Source organism: Motacilla alba, chromosome 17 (genome assembly GCF_015832195.1).
Source record: "Motacilla alba alba isolate MOTALB_02 chromosome 17, Motacilla_alba_V1.0_pri, whole genome shotgun sequence".
NCBI classification, from domain to species: domain Eukaryota; kingdom Metazoa; phylum Chordata; class Aves; order Passeriformes; family Motacillidae; genus Motacilla; species Motacilla alba.
Genome location: NC_052032.1, coordinates 9,796,769 through 9,820,523, shown reverse-complemented (window position 1 = coordinate 9,820,523; position 23,755 = coordinate 9,796,769). Strand labels below are relative to the sequence as shown.

The following is a 23,755-nucleotide window of genomic DNA, read 5'->3' as shown; positions in this document are numbered from 1 at the left end:
GTTCCCACATAGACCCCTCTGTGCTGCCAAGGTGAGAACATGTCACTTTAAGTGGTCATTCATTTGGGTTCACGTTAGTCATGACCTCACATGGTTTTTTTAACTTATGGCTACTTAATTCTGATGCTGGCATCCAGTGGGCAGCAGTTGCAGCCTGTTTAGGAATACTTCTGAGGCTGAGGAATCAGTCCAGCTTCCAGACTCACCAACACTGGTGCCAAGGAACTGCCCTCAAATGTTCCACTGCAAGTGCCCCTCTCCAAACCACAACCAAACTCAATCTGCTTTTCTTCTGATCTGCTTTTCTCCCCGTTTTACCTTTTTGACAGCTGTTCTCACCATTAATTTTGTCACACAAAGGGCTTGTTTTAATGGGCTAATGTGGTTCCTAGAGATGTGGCCCTATCCATAGCTAAAAATGCAAAGGATCTTTTGAGTAGTAAAGAGTAAATTTTACTTGTTTGAAAATGATAGGGATGTATTGAGTATTAAAGAATAAACCTTGTAGTGAGGCATGAAATGAGGGCTGAAAGTGAGAAGTTAATATGTGCTTCAAAAAAAGTGAGATAAAATGAAATAACAGACATAATTAAAATATGTGAAGACTGAATAAATTCAAGAGACAGGCAGGTAAGATCACGTGGGGAAGGACTGTGAGGGATTACAGAGAAGATGAGGGAAGAGGACTCTGACTCATGAAATGCTCCAACTGTTGTGGGCACGGAAGACAAGGAGAGGCTCTGCAGAGGGATCAGATGCTGTAGGTGAAGGAGGATTTAGGCCCATTAGTGGACAAAAGGAACAAGTGAGGCACAGAGACTCAGGAGCTTCTGCTTTGCTGCTTTGAAGGCTCATGTGAGCAGATGCTCAGCCATTTCCATCCCAACAATACAGGAGCTGCAGAGCAGATTGCAGCAGGGAAGGGGTTGGAGCAGACATCCTAACCACCTGAAGCAGGCTCCACACAGAAGGGGTGGCTGGAGGCCTCTGAGCTGTGTGTGGCTGCCCTTGTGCTTCTGGAGGGTGAGAGAGGTCCCAAAGGGCTGCTGAAAGACCTGCAGAGAGATCACTGCCGAGAACTCCGATACAGTGCACGTTAATGGAGCAAACTGTGAGGCAGTTGTAGCACTGGCTATAAAAGAAATGTTTTAAATTGTTTTTAATGAGGGAGACAAGGCCGCCTTTGTTACTGCAATGCCCTGTAGCCTTCTCATTAGCTGAGACACATACACAGATTCTTCACTTTTTCAGTCGATTCGGAGAGTCTTGAAATCTTTCTTGGTGACTTTCAGAAACTTACAGAAGAGAAGTATCTGGTGGAGGAGCATGTAAATGAGGCAGCTATTGTTATCCATAACACAAAGGAGCCCAAGCTCACTTTGAAGGTGATACTCACATCCCCTCTCATCCGAGATGAAGCAGAGAAGAAGGAAGGAGGTACACAGAGCGTTTTAACTTGGTTTTAAGACTGTTCTAGCTAAATGTCCTGACTGTGCAGCACAGGGTTAATTGGCAAGTAGCTTTTTAATTGTGCATCATGTATTGACTAGACTGGCTATTGCCACCATGAGTTACATTATTTGTGCCTTAAAAAGACAGCAGTCACTTAAATTTCATGTAAATATGTGTACTTTTCCTTTCAAGCAATATTCCTACAGCGTTAACTCTGACATACAATTAGATCTTAGTTCTCCTTTCTTTCAGACTTGCTATTAAATTCTTGACCACCTGGCGCTGCACAGTCTTGTTTGCAAATTAAGTCAGTCAAGTGGGATTGGTTCATAGTTTCTTGAAAAACTCATGAAAATGTTTCTCTTTATGTAAAAGCCCTCTCCTGCAAAGCTCGCCAGTGTGTCGTCTGGCCCTCACTTTTTATTGATTGATGATGTGTATGTTTCTGGCTTTAAGAATTTCCTAACTGGGATACAGTTGAAGTTACGGTGCTGTGATACAGCACTTTTGCTTCTGAATTGAACGTTGTACCTCATGTCCTTAGAGCAAAATAGTTCTAGAAAACTGTCACTTAGTCCTTTCCGCTCTCCTCCCTCACGGCGGTGTCCTGCGCAGTTCCGTGCCCGTGCTGCAGGAACGGGGCCTGTAGTACCAGAGAGGAAACAGACTGTGAGCAATAGTGAAGAGCAAATGTAGCCATACTTTGTTGTATTTTTAAAATCTTTTCAGTAATTTCTGCTTCCGCTTCCCAAACCTATCCCTAGAAACTTTGCCACTGGATGATGTCAGACCTTTGACCAACTGGCCACTCTCTGTCATGACAACTGAGGCAGCTGGGCCCGTGTGGGCTAGGGAACTCCCTGTTGCTCTCTTCCCATTTCTAGACTTGCCACAAGTCCTTTGCTTCCTCCCTCTCCCACATGGAATACCGACGGGGTGAGAAATGTTGGTCAGTTTCTCCTGATTTTGTTGGAGGCGATGGCAGGAAGGATCCTTTCCAAGTGACATGTAACACTTTGGCAGCAGTTGAATGTAGAAAAATCTTACAGAACAGATGAATGGCAAAGATCCCTTCATTACACTGGCTGTTTATTCTGAAATTAGCAACGATGCTGTTTCCAAGACCATTAAAAATAAACTGCATATTGCTTTAGTTGTTCAGCTTCCCACAAGATGCTGAGACCAGCCCTGGAGCTGCTGCAGCTCATCCATGTTCATGAGAGCCCAAAGTGCAGGACGAATTCGACGGTGAAGGATTTGTGAGGTTCCCACCGGGGGACACGGTTTTGCACAAAGGCTTCTGCCCAAGTATTTTCTTGTAAAAATTGATGCTGTAATGCCAGCAAAGTCCAGGAATTTCTGAATTAATCTCAGACTAAGGGAGGGTTGGAATTTTATGCTTTCTCATGCTTAAAACGTAGGTGGTCTATTTTTTTTCAGTATCTTAAAATATTTTGAAAGGTCTCTACTATATTTTTGAAATTTAAAATGATTTCACCACCTCTCCTGAAGTGGTTACACACTGTCATTCTGTGCAGCTGCTGAGAACAGGGAAGAGGGTCATGGATCTCATTTTAAAGTCCAGGTTCCTTGGCATTGATTCATCACAAAGAACAGAGACATTTATCATATTCCTTTTCCAGGTATATGGAGCATTATGCAGATGTCACTAAGTAGGTTGGAAGTGATACTTTTATTTTTTGTAATCTTTCCAACCATTTAGATTGGAATCACTTAGATTCAGACCAGAAAAGTTTCATGTCCAGTGAAGAGGGAGAATAATTGGAGAAAACTGGTGTAAACACTTATGTCCAAAGCACTGCCATATTTTTTCACTACCACTGAACAGTGTGAACCAAATGTAAACAGATTCCTATGCAGTTTTAAAAACCTGTCATTGGCTCCATGCATTTTTGACTGAAGGAGCTCAAAGTGCTGCTGAACTTGCCTTTCATCTTCCATGTAAGCTAGGCCCAGACTGCCCGAGCCTGTGGAAAACTGACCAAGGTTTCTGTGGTGGGATTAGCACTAATCTGTCCTCTAACAACCCAGGTCAGGCCAACGGCCCTCGTTACCAGTGCTCCCATTGTTCTGTAGGAATGCTGTGTGTGCCTTCATGCCCTGATGTCAGAATGTATCGAAAAACATTCCTGGATTTCTCTTCAGTCCCCACCTCTTTGGAAAAGTGTTCATGTTTAAGATGTGGTGTTTGTCCTATTTGTTTTTGCTGCTCCTTAGCAAAAATAAATAGTGGCCCAGTGTGTGTGTGCATTTTGGTGTTTCTCACAAACAGCTACCCATAAAGCTCTGCTTTCTCATGTTGAGAAGTCAAGCACCTAAATTTGCCTGCATTTTGCATCAATTTAAATTTTAAACTTCTTAAGAAACTGAATTTCTAGTCACAGCATCAAATATAAATTGGGCTTTCCAGACCAGAACCTTGCATCCTGAAAACCAGTTGTTATTACTGAGCATGCAGTAAAACAAATGATGTAATTACAAACAAGCTGGTTCACCAAGTGGGGCTGAAGTCCCGGTGCTCCTGGAGCAGGACATGGCCAGTGATGCTCCCAAGGGGCCAGGTGCCTCTGCAGAGGCAGCAAGCCCCAGCCTGCCCTCCCCTCTCTGGAGAACACAAGGCTCCTCGTAGGGCTCACATGAATGGAGTTGGCAGCTCCTGTGTGAAGAGAATGCTACAGCAGAGCGGGAGAATTCCTGAGGGATTGGTTCTGCCTTGCATAGTGTGAGCTAACGTCAGGGCTTTAGAATTTACTCTTTACTAAACTCCTTGGATCACTGCCCTCGTTAAAACTACAAGGGAAAAAGGAAAGCTTTGCAATCCCGTTTGAAAATTTTGATTTGGTCTCACTTTCCTGACTGGCAGAGCATGAAGAAACATGCCATTCTCCCGAGGGGGTCTGAAGGGAGCCCGCCGCAAGCCGCTCGCCCTCTTCACTGCCTGTTCTCTTCATCTTTCCGTTTAATAGAATCTTGCACCCGAAAGTTGGCAGACTGCAACATCAGGACACTGGGGCTGAACAAGCGATTGGCAAAATTCTCCAAGATATTTGTAAATTAGGCCTTGGAAAATGGTCTTAATCCTGTAAGAAAAAGTATGGTTCTCAACTGTTGAAACACATCTTCGGAGGGTTTTGGTTCACCTGGTGACAGGTGACATGTATTCTGTTTGGTTTGTAGTTTAAAGGAAAAACTAATTTACTTTATCAATGGCTGCAGCACTCTTTAGCAAAGCCTCATATAACGCTGAGCCCCAGTTCATTGCAAAAAAATAATGATTTTGCAGTCAGTCACCTTTGCCACTTCTAACGTTTTAAAATAAGATTCTGATCATTCATTGACAGTACTTGTTTGATACAATACTTGAGCTTTAAGCAGATGTTTATATTGTCTGCAGTGAAGTTTTCTCAGTGAACTACCCAGATGGATGTTGAGTAATCCCGTGCCACAAATGTCACTCCTGAAAACAACGAAACTGCACTGGAAATTTAGAAGCAAATCTTGTGTTCCAAAGTGACCTTTTGTGCTCAAAGAAAGCCAGAGCTTTGAGACTTTGCAGCTTTCATTTGGACACTGATTTGCAAAGCAGACAAGAGGAGTGATTAATCCCAATCCTGGAATGCTGTTGATGAGGGCAGTAACAAACAATGCAAATATCTGCTGTGAAGTTCACAGGGGTTAGAAAATAAGCTTATAGCACTTGAGTCAGCAGCTGTTAACTGCAACCATCACCTGTCAGACAAGATACTGGTTCTGTTCAGTTTTACACTGGTGGGGTTTTTTTGCTTTGGGCTCTTTTATTCATCATAACATCGAGTGCTTTTACCAGAGTAACCCTCCCAGGAAATGGCTTACGAGAGGCAGCCTTAACAGTAAAGATGCAATTGCTTATGCAGCCAATCCCATTCAGAGGAACCCATGAAAATGTCCTTGGAGATGGCACTAACAAAGTGACGGGACTTTTTCCTCATGACTTGTCCTGGTATTTTAGATGTCTTGCTGGATTTTGCTCATCTAGCAGAGTTTTCAGTTTGGAATGGATTTAGTATTTCATTCACCTCTGCAAAGGTCTCTAAAGACCTGGAGAACTAACCATTATGAATAATGAAATGAGTGTATTTCCAAATTATTTATTTTTAAGTCAAGAGTAACTATGTATTCATAGGAAAATGTCATATTCAAGGTTTTAGTTAAACCATGGATTAATTTTATTATTCCAGCTGCTCTCAACATCAGCTAAACTATCTTTGTAATGTGATTTCACAGAAATGTAGAGTCTGTCATTTATAGAGAGTTTCCAGAGAATCTGGATGTCACAAACTCCTTTGGATTAAAATAAAATAAATACTGATATTTATTTTATCAGGAAGGATATTTATCTCTATCAGGAAGGACTGATAGAGAATTCCCCTTAATGCAGAATTGGATGTGGCTGCTCAAAGCAGTTTGTTACAAGTTGGTTGATAAAGGGGGGGGAAGGCAAAAAAAGTATAAACCTGGACAGAAAATATCAGTGTCTTGTCTCTCAAATCCATCTCTGAATTTCCTCTGTTGGTTTCAGTTGCTGTTGGGAAGCTTTTACATGAGGGCACTTCCTCTCAAACACATTAATGACCTGGAAGTTACCAAACCCACTCTTTCATATGCTCGGGTTATATGAAAGACTAATCAAACTAAAGTATTGTACTAGCATTTCCTGGATATTTCTTTCATTGAATTATACTGGCTAGTACTGTTCATGCAGTAATATTTCAAATATATTCAATGTTTTTCTTTGGAATTCTCAACAATTGCATGGATGTAATTTCACTTTCTACCTATTACATTTTTTTTATTACCCTCTGAGAATATCTTCCTCTTGTCCAAAGAAGCTTTGAAATTCCGTGCCACCTTTGTGGAATAAAAGTCACAAAGAATAAGAGGAAAAAAAAGCCCAGTACATCCCAACAGAAAAAAAAAAAAAAAAGGAAAAGTGCTATAGAGCTATTTTCTGCCCTGAAATGTGTTCTACATTTTTAATAAGATCCCAGATTGTCTGTAGCAGTGGCCATCTTTATTATTACTATTATTTTACAAGGAGTGAATGCCTTTGCTTCTGTTGCACACGTGCACATTTACTACCTTTAATGGCTTGTTTAAATTAAATAACACCGTGCACTTAAATTCTGGGAGTCTTATTATCTCATTGAGATGCTGCCGCTCTTTTTGTATTGTGACAGAAACCCCTTGGTCAAATTGTATCTGTCTCTTTTTATCCCATTTTTACCAGTAGATAATGTTGCGATGAAAGATCCTCCGGACTTATTGGACAGGCAGAAATGCCTGGAGGCCTTGGCGTCTCTGCGGCACGCCAAATGGTTTCAGGTTGGCTCTTTGTTCTTACCTTGTTGTTATTGTAGCCTTGCGAGGTTTTATTTGAGACAGTTTTAATTTTAATGCCTCTTTAATTTCTGACTAGTCCCTCCTAGAGCAAAGGTCTAGAATTCCAACCCAGTGCTGTACTGTGCGAGGGCAAACGTGACAGGGAGACAGTCAGCTGGACCAGAGTTGTCATGAGGCTACAAAAGCAATCTTGACATTTCGCTGCCTTTTTTATACGTCTCTCTAAATTCAAGTGTACTTTTATATAAGTGTTTTTATTTTGCATGAAGATGATTAAGTATTAAGTAATAATAATTTAAAATCTATCCCAGGACTCTGTGCATTTAAAAAGAAAAGCAAAATTGAAGAGCAGGCTTTTGCAGGTGTATTGGAATCATTTTGTTTGTTTTAGGCCAGGGCAAATGGACTAAAATCATGTGTAATTGTCCTTCGTATTCTGCGGGATTTGTGCAACAGAGTCCCCACATGGGCACCGCTGAAAGGCTGGGTAAGTACAGAAAGAGCTGAAGGCCACAGGGTCATGTCTCAGGTCTCCTGAGAGTTGTAGCAGTGTTAGGACTGGAGAAAGCAGAGTCTTGTATGAGACTCCTTCCACCCCTGTTCCTTTGCTCTCTATTAACTGCTCCCTGTGTAGGGGAGAGAAGGCAAGTAGTCCTCGAGTCTGTGATGCACTGATCCCATGGAAAGGGACACACTGCTGTGGGCCTTGCACATCCCAGAGGATTGGCAGACTCCCACTTGTTGCCTTCCATCCCTCTTGTTCAGTATTCTAGAACTATCCTGCTCCCGTGACAATGCCGCTCCTGCCAGCGGCTGTCGCCCCTTCCTGGGCAGGTTTATCTGCGTGCCTGGAGAGGAACACTCTGTAGGGCAGCAGAGGTGCTGTTTCTCTTGTGTGGAACTGAAAGCCCTCTGAGAGGAGAACATTCATCTGGCTTGACTTTAGAGACCTCTCCTTTTTGACTTTTTGGGCAGAGAGCAGCTGGTGTCCTCAGAAGGTGACTCAGACCAGGGGGACAAAGATGTGCCCTGCACGAGGACACGGCCTCCTCCGGGGCAGGTCTCTGGCCCTTAGACCTGTAGTGGATTACAGACAAAGTGTCCTGATCATCTCCTCTGCCCCCCCATTTTTAACTTTCAGTCACAGTTACCCTTGTGTCCATACTAATCATAATTTAATGTCTTCTAGCCACTCGAGCTTATATGTGAAAAATCTATAGGTACTTGTAATAGACCTTTGGGCGCTGGGGAGGCGTTGCGACGAGTGATGGAGTGTTTGGCATCTGGAATTCTGCTTCCTGGTAAGGGGCCAAATGAACTGCAGGAACACAAAGGGATGGTCAGCCCACCTAAACATTTAGCTGTTGCTGTAGGATTACATGAGAAATGCCTGCCGTGAACTCCGAACCTGCCATGGAGTGAAATTAATGTTTTTTTCTTTAAAATACAAAATTAAAAGTAAGGATTTTGCATAATGGTAACTGTGTGAATGATATTGCCGGTGCAGGAGAAGTTAACAGGGAAGGTTAGATTTGTTATAAATTAACCCCTACCTCATTAAGGGTTGCAGGTAAATATAGACTTAATGATTATCTGGTTTCTACAGATTCCTTGAAATCTACCTATCTGTCCAAATGATGTGTTTTCTTCCAGACCTACTGATTTCAGTTAATGTTATCACCCATGTGCAGTGTTTACCCTGATAAGGTCTGTGGCCACTGCAAGGGTATAAAAGCTCGGGTCAGTGTGCATTGTGTGAGGCCTGACTCCCTGCTGGAGAAGGGGTGCTGCCCTGTGTGCAGCAGCTGGGCTCAGCTGCTCTGTCAGTCCCTGTTTGCACACTGCTGCTCGTTCCCCTCAGTAACCCCCGTTCCTCTCCCTGCCAGGGGGCCCGGGGCTGCACGACCCCTGCGAGCGCGAGCCCACCGACGCTTTGTCTTACATGACAGTTCAGCAAAAAGAAGCCATTACACACAGTGCTCAGGTAGGGAACTCTGTGTGTGCTGCTACAGTGAGGAATCCAGCTCATTAGCACCATTTATTCTCTGCCAGGGTGGCTTGTTTTCATGGCAGTCCTGACAGTTCTTAGGCTGCACTATCCTGGAAAGGTTAAACCACAGATCAGGAGTGCAGGAGTTAAGTGTGTGGGAAGTCTTATCCCTGCAGAGGCAGTGGGGAGTCTGTGCACCCACCTGGGCTCCCAGCACAGAGCCCCTGGGTGGGCTCCCTGTCAGTGTGCCCTGCACTCTGTGTTACAGAAATTCATGAGTTTTATGTTTTTAGACATTAGCATTTTCCACAGCTATTGCAGAGGCCAGCTGTAAAAGCTGTCTTCTTGTCTGTCAAAACCACAGAAGTAGTTTTGTGTCTAAAGACTTACTAAAAAACTTGAGCAAGTGAGGTGAAATCCTGCTGTGATTAATGTGTGTGTCTGCTGTCCCTTTCAGCACGCGCTCAGATTATCAGCCTTTGGGCAGATCTATAAAGTGTTGGAAATGGATCCCCTCCCATCAAATAAGTCATTTCAGAAATATTCCTGGTCAGTAACTGACAAAGAAGGTAGGTATTATTTGTTCCAAAAGTCACTAACTGGGCAGTAGGAGTTAATTTAGAATGGGTGAAGTTCTGAATTACGTGCTGTGAATGTGAAGTAGAAGATATTCTTTGTTATATGTGGGGTGATTTTTGTTTTTTTTAAATATTTCATTGTGAGAATAAAATCTGGAAGTTCTGGTCTCTAGAAATACCAAGAGACGAGAGGCACAACAGCCATAATATAGCTGATGATTATCGTTAAGCACAAAGTCCCTTGGCATCCATGAGCACAAGTAGTGTTTGATTCTTATGCTGGCAAGGAGAGACTGCAGACATGTCAAAAAGCATATAATGAGTGTCCATAATAAGAATTACTCAAAAATTATTCCTGGAAAACAATATATATCTAATTTAAAAAAACCATGTGTATTTTTTTGTAAAAACAATACTGTTGTAGGTCTTGCTTAGATTAAATGTGGAAAAGAGCAGGTTTGCAGTCCTTATCCCACACCTGGTATTGGACACACATCCTGCCTGGCCTGGTAGAGTGAGCAGTAAACCAGTATTGGCTTTCACGTAGCAATAGGAAAGCTGTGACTGATGGATGAGTTCTTTTCTCTATAAACAAGCAAGAAACAGTGTGGGACTAATCAGACTCCTGCTGTGGGATCGTGTTTTCCTAATGGCATATCCATATTACAAGGAACTTTATACCCTAGGTACAGGCTCATCTGCTCTGAAAAGACCGTTTGAAGACAGTGTTGGGGATGATAAAGACCCAAATAAAAAGATGAAGCGTAATCTGAGGAAAAGTAAGTGCAGCACTTCTCCACTCTGTTTTCAAAGATCTATTGTACAGGGGGAGCTGCTTTAAAAGCTTCTCTGTGTTGGTGTGGTAGAGCATGTGAAAAAGTCTTTGGAACAAAATTGTTGTCTCTATCACCCTGCATTTGGAATGTCAAATACATCTCTGTGCATCTGAATTTCCCCTGACATGCTTTACTAACTGAATGATTTGCATTTTTAAATGGGATTACCCATCAGGTTACACCAGAACTGAAGTTGCCCAAGCAGCTGAGGTACTTTATTGGTAACATCCCTGTATTGTGGGGTCTTTTTAAAGTACTGCAGTGACCTTGGTGAGTGAAGATTGCACTCTCTTCACTCTTCCCCTTCCTGAGTTAGGTGTTGGTCGCTCAAGATCTCCCACAAGGAAAATAAAATGTGCAATCTGCAAAGCATTAATGTTGCACATATGCACAGACTAGAAGTCTCTTGGCATTGCTGGGATCCAGTCATTCTGGGGGCTATTTTCATTGTGCTACTCGGATGCCAGTTCTGGATCTGGTTCCCCATTAGCTATAAAACTTGTTACTTCTTTTACAACAGGCAGGAGGAATACAGCTAGCTGCAGCAGAATGTTGTTAATATAAAACCAGGTCATTATAGTTGTGACCCCCAATTAGAATGGCTTATTAAGGACTTAACAGCATTACGGCTCTCCTCACCCTCTTGAGAGGCTGAGGGATGGTTTTGCTCCTTGGTACAGACAGAAGGCACTGAAATGCAAACTGTTTCATTTTTCTGTTCATCTTGTTTTGTTCATTTTCCTTTCCCCTCCTTCCCCCACCCCTTCTACTATCTTGTACTAGTACTAGATAGTAAAGCAATAGATCTCATGAATGCTCTGATGAGGCTGAACCAAATCAGGCCAGGGCTTCAGTATAAGCTGCTGTCACAGTCTGGTCCAGTCCATGCCCCAGTCTTCACAATGTCTGTAGATGTTGATGGTACGACTTACGAAGCATCAGGACCTTCTAAGAAAACAGCCAAGCTCCATGTGGCAGTGAAGGTAAGGCAGCCTGAAATCATCTGCTAACCCCAGGTCTTGGGATGGAGTATGAAATGTGCTTAAAACTAGTGATATGCAAGCTCAAAATTATAAAAAACCCAAATCATTAAGCTGAGCTGCTCACTGTGTGCTCTGAAGACAGTGGGCATGGTTCAAAGAGCATCTCTGGTTTTGTGCTAGCCGGGGGGAAGAATTTCTTGGGGCTCTACAGGTCAGTTCATGTTGCAGTGGACTGAATGTGGTGGTGAAATTCTGGATGGGATGGGTTTGGTTGTGTTGTGTTCCACTCCTTCCTCCTGTTGGTTTGGAAGTGGCATGTTGGTGGCTGCTTCTTTCTCCCCCTCCTTCTCTGTGTCCATTCCTGGCTTGTGAGCTCCTGGAAATTGAGTTCTGTCCTCGGTGCCTGAAGAGTACCTCTGTGTACTGGGTAAACCATGTCAATGATTTATCCAGTAAAATTTCCTGTGGCACACTGGTATCATTCAGAGACTGGTCAAGCTGCTGTTGCTTCCTGTAGGTGCTCTACATGACAGCAGGACAGATTGGAATGCCCAGTGTGAGCATCCACCAGACGTGGTGCTTGGGGACATGGCTCAGTGATGGGTGTGGCAGGCCTGGGGTAATGGATGGTTGGACTCAATGATCTTAAAGGTCTTTCCCAACCTAAACGAGTCTACAAAAGAACATCTGTTAATAGAACTGCTCTTCTGATAGGAACAGGCCCATCTGTCATTCTGTGCCTCATTTTGTTTTGAACAAGAATTTCCTTTTTAGAATCTTCATCTGGCAACTTTCTGCTTTCCTTTGATTTCAGTTTTGAAAATCCCATTGTCCTATGTGCTTTCAAGTTCAAAGTGTCCAGAAGCATCTGAGGGCATGTGCTATTCCTTCAGGAATAGTAGCTCTCTGCATGTGTGTCCTTCCAGACCTTCTGCCTCATTCTTTTATTTTGCCTACCTCCCTGCAGTTTGGAAAACAACAAAAAAAAGCCCAAAAAACCCTCTTGCCCTGAAAAACTGTGACTGCTCTGCCCTTGAACCTCTCTGCGTCAGCCAGATCTGTGCTGGTGCCGACCCAGCTCTGTTTTCTCTAAATTTACACATCAAAACATCCGCGATTCAAGCCAAGAGGAAATGGGTGGTGTGGCCAGAGTTGCCTTTTTTTTTTCTTTCTTTCTTTCTTTCCCTTCTCAGCAGACCCAGATCCAGTCTTATAAGAGGGAATAATGTGAGATTTCACTTTCTAATCTGACCTTTTTAAAATGCAGAAGCTCTGAAAATGCAGCCAGATGTACCCCAACTGCATGGCAGCTGAGCTGGGGGTTTACCCAGGCAGTTCTCAGCTCAGGGTTTGAACACAGTCATTTCTGCAGACTTTGTTCTTGGCCCTAAATTTTCAGCAGTTTCAGGTTCTTTCAGTTTCCCTTGCCCTATGTGGAGTAGCTCTGTGCAGCTGCATCAGGAAGCTGGTTAAGGGAGAGGCTGGCCTTGCTCATGGAGGATGTTTTTGAAGGAACTGAGCTCCAGAAGTACCATCTTGTACAAGGCTTGAATTCTCACAAGACTGTCACGTTTGCCCCACAGTCTGTCTCTTGATCTGTCCATAGACACGGGGGAAATCATGCATGAAACTATTTCCTTATAAGGCCATTAAACAGTGTCTTTAATTTCCTACTTTACAAGGAATTCTTGAGATTATGATGCTCATGAGTATCTTTGAGACTAAAATTCTGCTTTGTGTTGATTCCACTTTTGGAAACCTAAATTTATTTTCCCCATTGATATTGTATTCCCTACTGATAAGCACTGAAATGGATATCTCCATTTCAAATAGGAGAAAACGAATATTCTAAGCAATCTGCCTTTTTAAAGTGTATGGTGGACTGTTAGTTGTGTTGTGATCAGCTTTGTACTTGTTCCTGTTCTGCTGCCTCTGTCACAGTTCATTTCATGGGGCTTTGTTGCAGGTTTTACAAGCGATGGGGTATCCAACAGGTTTTGATGCAGATGTGGAGTGTGTAAGTTCTGATGAAAAATCAGATACTGAAGGTAAAAATGAAACTACGTCTTCAATCTCAAGCAATAATAATACTGGCAATTCCACAGCTGACACCTCCGCTACCCTAGAGGTAAGGACTGCACTGAAAGTACCACAGATGGAGGTGTGGGGTTTGGGGTTTCACTTTTCATTGGGTTTTTCTTCTGTTCTACTTGTCAGAATGGTAAAACATAAATGTCTTCAGTTGGGAAATAATTTCCAGACAGTGTGTAATCATGGATAACTCAAACCACAATACATGTTTAGTCCACTGAGAAATTTCCAGGGAAATGGAGTATTTTCAATGGAACTGCCCTGTTTTTATCCATAGCTGAGAGAATTCTATTGCAGACTGATCTGGTATGCTGAGATCTCAGCTTTACCTTGCTTTCCAAACAGTGACAGACATTTCTACTAAGACACGTGACTCAGGGCATGAGATTTCTTCTAAGTGTGAGCTGGGTAGTGCCAGGACATAATTAGGTGGAACAGCAGAGGCGAGTGCAGGGCTGGGAGGGCCAGCCTCTCCTGTCGGTGTGAAAGCCTTCGATTTCAAGGAACTTGACACCATGGCCCCACCTTCAGCTTTGGATTCTCTCAGGGTTGCAATTCCAAGTGCAGCTGGTGTCATGTTTAGTTTGTGCAGGCACCAGATCAGGCCATGAGGACAGCAGCCCTCACTAACAGAAATAAATGGGTGTCACATCTGTGACACCATTGTTTGTCCTCCTGCCCTTCTTTAGAGACTTGCCCTTTGCTGTGCCAGCATTGCAGCCTGCTGCAGCCAGGGCAGTGGTACCTGTGATACAGCTGTGCAGAGGTCTGGCTGCATTTTGAAGAGAGAGAGGCTCTGAAGTAACACCCTGCATGTCTCCCTAGGTAAGAACTCAGGGTCCCATACTCACAGCAAGTGGCAAAAACCCGGTGATGGAGCTCAATGAAAAGAGAAGAGGGCTGAAGTACGAGCTCATCTCTGAAACAGGGGGAAGCCATGACAAGCGCTTTGTGATGGAGGTGAGCGGGGCAGAGGTGGGGCAGAGGTGCAGCTGCTGAGGGGTTATCAATGGTGCAGCAGAGTCATGGCTGCTGCAGCTCAGGTTTTTGCTAGTTTGCCTTTTACAATGCACATCGGTGGTGGTGATTTCTCAGGTTATGGATGTCTTTGCTGCTGTGATGATTCAGCTGGGGAAAGGAATAGCCTTTCTACTTTAGGAAAATACAGTGAGAATTAAAACTGGGTTCTGACCAAAACTTCATGACAAGGAAGACTCCAGGGTAGGGTTAAATCCAATATCCAACAGATATGCTGGTCCTCTTTGAATTGCAGTTGTAGTTTCCAGATTCCCAGTATCTGTGACACACTGGTTCCCAGGATAACCTTGGTATCCTTTAGCAGTTTCAAATCTAGAATCAATAGAAATTTGCCACATAAAACACTAAGGATGTTTTTTCCTACTGAAGTTCTTTATGGGTGGCATATCAGCTGAGTGGGTGCAGCATGGTGTTCCTGTGGATCAATACTAGGCATAAACACATGTCTTAATTTTCAGGTAGAAGTAGATGGGCAGAAGTTCAGAGGTGCAGGCCCAAACAAGAAAGTAGCAAAAGCAAGTGCTGCATTAGCAGCACTTGAAAAACTGTTTTCTGGGCCTAATGCAGCAAATAACAAGAAAAAGAAGATTCTTCCTCAGGTAAGAACTGTAACTTGCTTTTTTGGACCATTATCCCAGGTCTGGGTTGGTTTTTGACACAGAAGGCAGCATTTCAGTAAAGTGAGGTTAACACAGGCTGGTGTTGTTGTGAGCTGGTTGTTTGGGGGTGAAATCCTGGCCCTGCTGCAGTTATGTGGGTTCAGGAGGGTATGGGAGATGTAAAAGCAGTGCTGTAGGTTGAGGAAAGTTGTAAGGAGGTGGGAAAGACAGCAGGGAGGAGCAGCAGAGAGAGACTCAGAAGCCAGCAGTGTGCAATCATGCCCAAATCTGAGGGAAATAAGGCACAGTCTGAGGGAAGGGACTGCCAGGGCTGAGCACGGGGAACGTGCTGGGCTCTGCAGGCAGTGACAGGGCCAGGGACCACTGTGTCCCTGTCACTCACATCCTTTGGCACAGCACTCTCCAGGCTGCGCTCAGCCAGCCTGGCACATCAGGCATTTTTACAGAGCCCTCTCAAAGGGGATGATTTAATGCAGGTGGCCTTGTATTCCTGCAGCGCTCACTCTCTGAACTGCTATTTTTTGTCACTCTGGGCAGACTAAAGGGGTTGTCAATACAGCTGTTTCTGCAGCAGTCCAGGCTGTTCGAGGCAGAGGACGAGGTGCTTTAACACGAGGGGCGTTTGTTGGGGCAGCTGCTGCTACTGGATACATAACACCAGGTAAGGCACCGCACTTGTAGCTGACAGTTTAGTATTTGTCTGCTGGGGTGTTCTTTTTCATGTGTGTCATTCACCTGTGCAAGTGATTCCTTTAACCATCTGACATGGAGCAGAAGGCTTCATGGGGGTTTAAATAAATCAGAGAGCTGGAAAACTGGCAGAGTGTATCCTTTGTGAGTGTGCAGCTCAAAGCTCTGTGTGCACAGAGCACACAGTTATGGGCATAATGCTTTCTTGGCTTTATTATTTTATGATTTGTCTTCATAGTTCACTGCCATGGCACAATTCCCAAAACTCTCTTCCTGCCTAAGAACCTTCTGGATCATGTGCTGGTTTAGCATTAGGAATGCCTTTTCCAAGAATCCTTTGTGAGCAGGAAGTCAGCAGGCTCAAGAGTCCCTGAGCTCCCGAAAACCCTCTATGTGAATTCCACCTGGAAGCATCTAATAGTAGCTTCTGTGGTGGCCAGAAATAAAAGAATGTATTTTCATACTCTGGCTGATGGGGAATCATCATCCGCACTGCATTCTTCTGATTAGCAGAAACAGCTTCTGAAGGGCTTCTGGTTCCCATGTTACATTTTCACAAGAAAATGTTCATGAAATGATCGCTTTCTCCATCCTCAAATTACTTTTCAAAGTGCATTTTCTTTGTGACTTTACAGCATGTCTGAGGTTTGTGGGTGACATGTGAAAGGAATCCAGACATTGTTTTCCCTTGTTCTAAGAACCACAGATTTATAAGAATGAGATGCTGAAGATGCCTTAGTCAAAGCAAATCCAGTAGTAGCTTCCAAAAAATCACACTTCAAGTCCTCATGCTCAGGCTTTCAGATTACAGCTTGAGCTCTAATTAGACCCTCCAGCAGCTCACACGTGCTAATAGCACAGCCCCGTTGTTTGGGAGCCTTCCTGCCCGGCACCATTGGCAGCATGTCATCTTCATTGTTCCTGTATGGTCATGTCATTTTAAATATTAAAACCCAGTAATTCATTTTTAATGGCTGTTAACATTGTTTTTGGAACTGTCTGTCTGCCTGAGGAGTCATTTAAGAGACACTTTAACCTGCCAGGGGCATGCTTCTTGCCAGTGTGGAATTATTCCAGAAATAAGTTTCATTTCCCAGTTGCTGTAGTTAAGCTTTTATTGGCCTTGGCCTTCACAGAACATTTCTCTCTATCACCTATTCTTCTCAGAAATGTCTTACTTTTTGGAGTGACACCAGCAGTCTCACCAGAAAAAAAAACTTGTAAAGCCTTCATGAACTACTGACATGTAGAAACCAATGCTGGTGTTACCTGTGTTGCTTTTTCTCTCAAATACTTCAGAGTCACACTCTGCTCCCTGGGGGAAAACAATCTGTTTGTGTGGAGGTGTTCACATGTCTTCTGTGGAACTCTGTTAGAAATGGCAGAGAAAGTCAGGAGCTTTACTAAGGGGGATGTGGCATCTGCCACAGGCATCCAGCATTTTCTTTTTAAAGGAGATTTAGGAAAGTGACTGTTCTCTGCATAGACTGCATTTGTGTCTTAAGACACAAAATAAGCAAATATGGGATGTCTGTGTCACACCAACTCTGCGCTCTGACAGTGCAGACTTGAGGGATTCAGTGGAAAAGAAAATGCTGAGGAAATGAAATAGGGAATTTTAACTCTCTGATGCTGAGGCTTGAAAAAGTCCCTGGCAGCTTGTCCTTCTGGCCGCCGCATAGGAACATTTCAGCATTTTCAGCAATGTTTGTATGTATTGGTGTGAGTTTGGTTTTGCTGTGCTCCTGCCTCAGGCACAGGGTCCCTGCCCATGTGCAGGTGTGCAAACACTGCCAGGCAGGGCAGGGAATGACCCGTCTGCCTCTGTTTCCCTGCAGGCTATGGAGCACCATACGGATACAGCACAGCGGCACCAGCCTACGGTACGTACAGCCCTGTAATTAACACGTTAGAAATTCTGCAGAAACTCTTGTGGCAGTCCAAATGTGGCAGTCCAAGGAGAAATTCAAAGAGATTTAAGCTCTTAAACCATGACAACAACACCACTTTTATGCCATAACCTTGTGGTTCTTTTTTGGTTGGAGTAGCTTTTTGCCTCTGCTTTGCCTGGTCTGTGGAAGGACTGCTTGTTCTAATTGCCTGTTCCCTTCATACTGGAACCCAGTCAAAGTAGTTCCCTTACTTTTTACAGCCAGTCTGTGCTCCATTCAAAGACTACCGAAGGGCCAATTTCAGCATCTCTGACTCAGATTTAGCTAAATGACATTACAGTAACATTGGTGAAATGTTTGTTCCCAAGTGTAAGTGACTTGTGGACAAAGCTCCGTTAATGCTGTTAACTCTCTGAAGTCTATGGGCAAAAACCCCCCAGCCCTGCAGGCTAAACCACCACTGCTTGGGACACCAGGATGGGTTTTGGGTAGCTGGTGCTGGTAGCAATCAGTCTGTGAGGCAGCCAGGACATGGTCATTTGCCACAATGCTTTTCACTATGAAACATGTTCTATTAGGCTGGCAAAGCACTGGTTTCATGGAGATTGTAAAGCGAGCTGATAACCAGAGAGCTGTGATGGAAGGGTTTTCCTTAACTCGGCTTCTCCCTCCCCACTGGCTTGTTTTACGCTGGACTAACAATGCATTCCTCTAACCGGCCCTTTTGGTTACTTTGAATGAGGTTTATGTGGCAATGGGAGCAGGGCAGTTTGGAGTCAGTGATATGTCCTGGCACACACAACGTGAGCCCACCAGGACCAGTCCCACCAGCCTCTCTGTGGCAGGGACTGCTCACAGTCTGCTGCTCAAATGACCGGCATGTTTCAAGGCCTGGAGTTTTTCATATGGGAAGCTTCTGCTTTTTAGCATTTGTAATAAGTCATCCCTCCCAAATCTGTCTAACTTGGGCAATACTAACTCCCCTGATATCATTATAAAAGTTAAAAATATTTTGAAATGTCAATGACACAACTTTTCTAGAGGTATGAGCTCTAACAGGGCACAAATGCTGCTGCTTTATTGAAAATGTTTGCTTGGCCTGACTGGGACCAGCGGGTCCAGGTCTGTACTGAGAGGGAGAACGGGCCCGTGGGCTGTGTTCAGTGTGGAATTCTCCCCCAGATTTGGAGCAAGCCTCTCTAGTTTCACACCTGCTGACTGGCCCGGTCCTCTGACAGAAGGGCAGCTGGCAGCAGGGCTGTCCCATGGAGTGTTGTCCTTTGTGGTGCATCACACAAGGAACAGCAACATGTTTTCTCAGAGAAAAATGAAAGGGAATTTAGTTTGGGGTATAGATTTTTTAAAAACTCCCTTGGTTCTTTTCAAGCAACAGTCTCAGAGTATAACTAGGACTACTGGTATCTGCATGTCTGTTTTAACAAGCAGTGACACACTGTGACATGAGGAATCCTTTCCCTGCTGAGGGCAGGAACACAACTGTTACCAAGTGTCCCTGCAGCTTTTCTTGCTTTTTTCATTCATTCCTTCTGGTTTGGGATTTTTTTTTCTCATTGTGCCTATTCTGGGAGCTGGATTTGAAGCACTTAGGTGTATATATGTGACATATCACTGACTTCAAAGCGTTGTGGAATTGGATGCCCCCATTTTTCACATAAAGAGTTTCTGTTCTTAATGTCTTATGATTGTGATGCAAAGTTCTGGGATAATGCTTTTTGGCTGTAAGGTAAACATGTCTCTTTGCCTTTGTAAGCTGTTGCATGTTGGGAAACTTCACTTTGATCATCTGGTGCTCTGAAATACCTGCTGTTGCTGCTTTGTGATTTCTAAATGGATACATAGGTTAAATACTAGAATTTAAATAGGCAAGATTAAAAAACCAAACAAACGTTTAATTGTGCAGAAGTTTGTGAGGCCACAAGAACTCTAAAATAATAATGAAATCAGGCAGATGTCAATCTTTCCAGATTTACTACTTCAACACAGGAGAGGAAAGTGCAGAATAAGGAAGCAGATGCAGAATTTACTGTAGGTGCTTGATTTTTGGCTGACCTACCTGGATGCTGATCAAAACTGCTGAACAGTTTCCCTGGGAGTTGTATTTTATGCACAGCAGTGCCTGTCTAGGATATCTGCAATTGGAACTGGCCTGTGAAATTACCTCAATGTAGAACAAACTAGTAGAGATTAATTACCATAAAGATTATGAAATAGAGCTTCAAGTCCAAATACACACTCTGCTTTTGAGAATATCACTTCCTTAATTTTACCAAACACTAGGACAAAAATAAAGCAGACTTTCAGCTATAACCATCTGTCTGAAACAGTGCAAAGTGGTGAAGCGTTACTGTTTATGGGACTCTGCACCCTGGCATCACATTGACTGACTGATCTGGAAAAGGTTAATGAGAACACTGCTGTAAGCTCTTATCTGACTTTCTTGGATTGCTGAACTTATTTGGAGTCCTCTCCCTTTCTTCTCTCTGTAGGTTTACCCAAGAGAATGGTTCTGTTACCAGTTATGAAATTCCCAACTTACCCCGTTCCCCACTACTCATTCTTTTAGCAAATGGCAGAAGCTAATTCCTATTGATTGAACAACACAGTACAGTACAGAATGTTAGAAGAAAAAAGCCTTTTTATCCTGTTTTCTTTGAACACATACTTGAGCAAAGTCATTTGTAAAGAAACATCTTTTTCCTACTTTTTGATTTTAACAAAATGCAAATTTAGTTCTCTAAAACTTGAAAAAAATGTTCTGTGAAATGTTACCTCATTTTCAAATAACTTATACCAGCCTTCTGTTATAGGGAAGAACTAGAAGCTTAAATCTTACGTTTTAAATGAAGTATCCGATTATGTAAAATTAAATTTGTGAAGGATGTATAGAATATAAAACACTGATCACAAATAAACTGTTTTGTTGTAACACAAGAGTACTGCCTGTTTCCTAATGCAGTCACACAGACTCAGTTAATGACCTGTATTTGCTGTAGGGTTATTAAATGCAGGGCATAGTTCTTTAAAAAACAAAAATAAAAAGAGTAATAATAAAAAAAAACAAGATAGAAACTTTACAGTTAACATTTAACTTTGTAAATATTATGGTGTGTAATAAACTTAGTAAAATATGGGTTAAAATATTGTTTTATCTTATTTTTTATAGTTAAGCATCAGTACCTGAGTTTCCTTATAGATCAGCATACTGTAACTGTGATTTTAGACACAGTCTTAATTATCCAAGAAGACTTTTCACTCATACACAAAATGCTGAAAAACAAATGAAACAAAGGGAATTAGTCTGTCTCTGTATAAGGCTGCATTCTGTGAAACAAGTACTAAACAAGTATTAAAGGAAGTTCCCACAGAAGGATGCAATTCCAGGGATACACCTTACACCCGTATTGCCCAGAGAAAGGACAACAATAATGTTCCAATCAGGTTCTTTAGAGCTCAAAAACTACATGTTTTCCTTTATTTCCGTCTTTACAAAAAAAAAAAAAAAGAGAGAGAAAAAAAAGAAAAAAATCCACTTGTTCTTGTGGCCTTCTTCACTTTTAAGATTGTCTGCCCACCCTTGATTTTCCATCCACCATTTCTACAGAAAGCATTTTATTTGTCAATTGTTTATTAAACCAAAGGTTCTCCTTTCCCCCTTACATTTATAAGAATCTAAAGCAGCAACAAGGTCCCCATGAAAACTTGCTATTTAATTGTCCCAGTTCTTGTTGAGTGCTGCTGTGGAAAGTGACACACTTCAGCCATAGGCCAGTACTTTTTTATGACCTGGTGCTCAAACCCAGAGTCCTCTTTTTGATGAGGAGTGTGTGCACCTGTCTGAAATTCCAGGATAGGCCCCAGCTCCACGCCTGGAGTCTGCTGTGGGCTCTAACAAGGGGTTCCAGTGGTCTTTATTAAGGTATCACCCCACAAATAAGCAGCATTGTTGGTTGCACTGTCTCCTCAGCCCTCGCCCGTTGCTTTTCCATAGGCTGGCTTTAGTTCCTGCTCTTCCAAAGATCTGCCTTTGTCCCCTGTTGTCTAACAGACGCTGCTGCTGAGGCAAGGGGAGCCGTGTCTGTGCTGAGGTGTTGTAAGAGCGGTGCTTAAAGCAAAGTTCCTCCTCTCCACAGCCCCCTTAGAGGGAGAGAAATACCAGAAAAGCTGAATAAGGGGTGGCTTATAGAACAAGCTGCTTTCCCTGGAATTAACTGCAGCTGTTATTCTTAAGCTAAGTATTTGTGCTTAGGAATGTGTTTACATTTCCAGGGTTCTCCTCCTGCCGTAGCTCTCGCTTCCGTTTGGTGTCGGTGGTACTTTAATAAAACGTAGACGATGGCCCGGGAGGGTGAGCCTGGTGTCACCCACGGAGCACAGAGCAGGGCCGGGGATGGAGCCAAATTCAGAGGTGCTCAGAAATCACTGATCTGTTTTGCTGGCCTATGGATGAAAGGAAGCCATCACGGAGCAGAAAAAGCATGGCTGATCAGAGCCCATTTTTGTTAATCAAATATTCATTAAAGGAATCTTTCCTCCGCACACATTTTTTCCCCCCCTCTCTTCTGGAGTTCCCCTGATTGGCAACTGTTTGTAGTTTCCTTTTTTTTTTTTTCCCTGAATCCCCAGTTTTGAAAAATTCCAAACAAAATATTCTGTGAACCAATTCTATACAATGAACATTTCTAAGCCAAAAACTTGTTCCTATTTCAAAGACAAGAAGGGCGCTATGCTCTTTTCCAACATGATGGCAGTCATTTCAGATGATTTATAGAAGTCATTTTTTATTTTTTGTCATTTGTTGGGAGTTACTAACCACATTGTAAACTTGCCCCCTTGCTGCATATTTTACATTTCTCTGCTTTACTGAAAATATGAATGAGCTGTCAGTTCTTTGTTTAGAAAGTGGTAACCTTGGAAGTGTTAGATGTTTCAATACCTTCAAAGAATTCAAAGTGCCCATTTTACAATGAAAATTCCACTTGCAGCTGAAAGAGCAGAGAAATTTAAATGGAGCTTTAGCTTCAGCCAGTCTCAGAAATTAACATGAGGTTTTTGCTTCTCTGCTCTTCTCCCACTGTAGGTGGTTTTTTCATTGACAGTCCCTATTGCCAGCCTCTCAGCATCGCACCTTTTATTATTCACTTGGGCCCTCAAGATTTCTTCTCTGACTTCTAGAACCATCAGGTTGTGTGGCTCCAAATGGCATTTTGTACATGTCTTAAAAGCAAGAAAAACGTGGCTTATTTTGAGGTTTCTCAACTTCAGACATGGGATCTGAGCTTTTTTCCTTCTTTTGTTTTTAAAGTGTTTTTCTCACTTCTTGAACTTTGTTCCACGTAATGAAAAGCAATACTTAGTCCAAGCCACAAGTCCTCTCTTTGGGTACATAGCAATAGATGTGTATAACTCCTGGTTATTTCTTTACACGAGAAGGGGAAGGACTGGTGTGTTGAGGGGGGAAAACCAAATGCCAAACCGAGGCACAACCCGGGTCGAGTGCTGCTTCAAGCACTGAAATCTGCCTTTACTTTCACTACTGAAGTCCTTCAGAATTTTGATACTATACTGTATTTGCATGTTTCCTATAAAAGTTGCTACAGAGCTGTGCAATGGTCACTCCTGAAGCAGCAGTGCTTTGTACCATTGTGCATGTCAGCAGACATGAAATGTAGCAAAATGGCAGAAGAAAAGAAATAGAACATAGTATTTTTCCCAAAATGTAACTGAATGATATAGTTTCTCTCTCTTTCCCACATCATTGATATGAGGCACAAAAATCGTAGGCCTGAACTTGAAAATCAAGTGGATTGCTTTTGTGTCTCTTAAAATCATCACCAAATGATAGGAAAACACAGTATTTGGGAAACATCCAGTTCAAAAACCTTTGCTGCTCAAAATTTACTGAGATATTTCCCTCTTTGAATATTTGTATGTTGATATTTTGAGATTGTCAATCAGCAATAACTGAAAGGCGAATGTTTTTTAAAATGGTATTGGAACATCTATATGTTGCAGCTTAAGACTTCTAAGCAGTTTTCAGCAGGTTAATTCCACTTTATTCTCATTCTCTCCGGACCTTCATAGCCATATGCACTTGTATAAAATAAGCAGAAATGTAGTGACTGTAAGCTGAGATCGTGCTATAAAAGGTAAGAGATTTTATTTTC

General features: G+C 42.8%; 1 protein-coding gene across 11 annotated transcripts in view; it reads left to right on the top strand.

Moving 5' to 3' along the window:
- Positions 1-23,755, top strand: part of LOC119708987 (spermatid perinuclear RNA binding protein) — a 59,205-nt gene that overhangs the window by 26,196 nt on the left and 9,254 nt on the right. For 4 of the 11 annotated variants that reach the window (XM_038156111.1, XM_038156110.1, XM_038156112.1 and 1 more), the window contains exons 5-17: positions 1,293-1,437; positions 6,740-6,834; positions 7,244-7,339; positions 8,042-8,153; positions 8,739-8,836; positions 9,300-9,411; positions 10,107-10,199; positions 11,040-11,239; positions 13,206-13,367; positions 14,156-14,290; positions 14,827-14,967; positions 15,526-15,649; positions 17,517-17,561. In XM_038156111.1, the coding sequence (XP_038012039.1) occupies positions 1,293-1,437; positions 6,740-6,834; positions 7,244-7,339; positions 8,042-8,153; positions 8,739-8,836; positions 9,300-9,411; positions 10,107-10,199; positions 11,040-11,239; positions 13,206-13,367; positions 14,156-14,290; positions 14,827-14,967; positions 15,526-15,649; positions 17,517-17,561 (1,558 nt within the window). The other 7 variants (XM_038156121.1, XM_038156116.1, XM_038156119.1 and 4 more) reach the window with 7 other exon arrangements.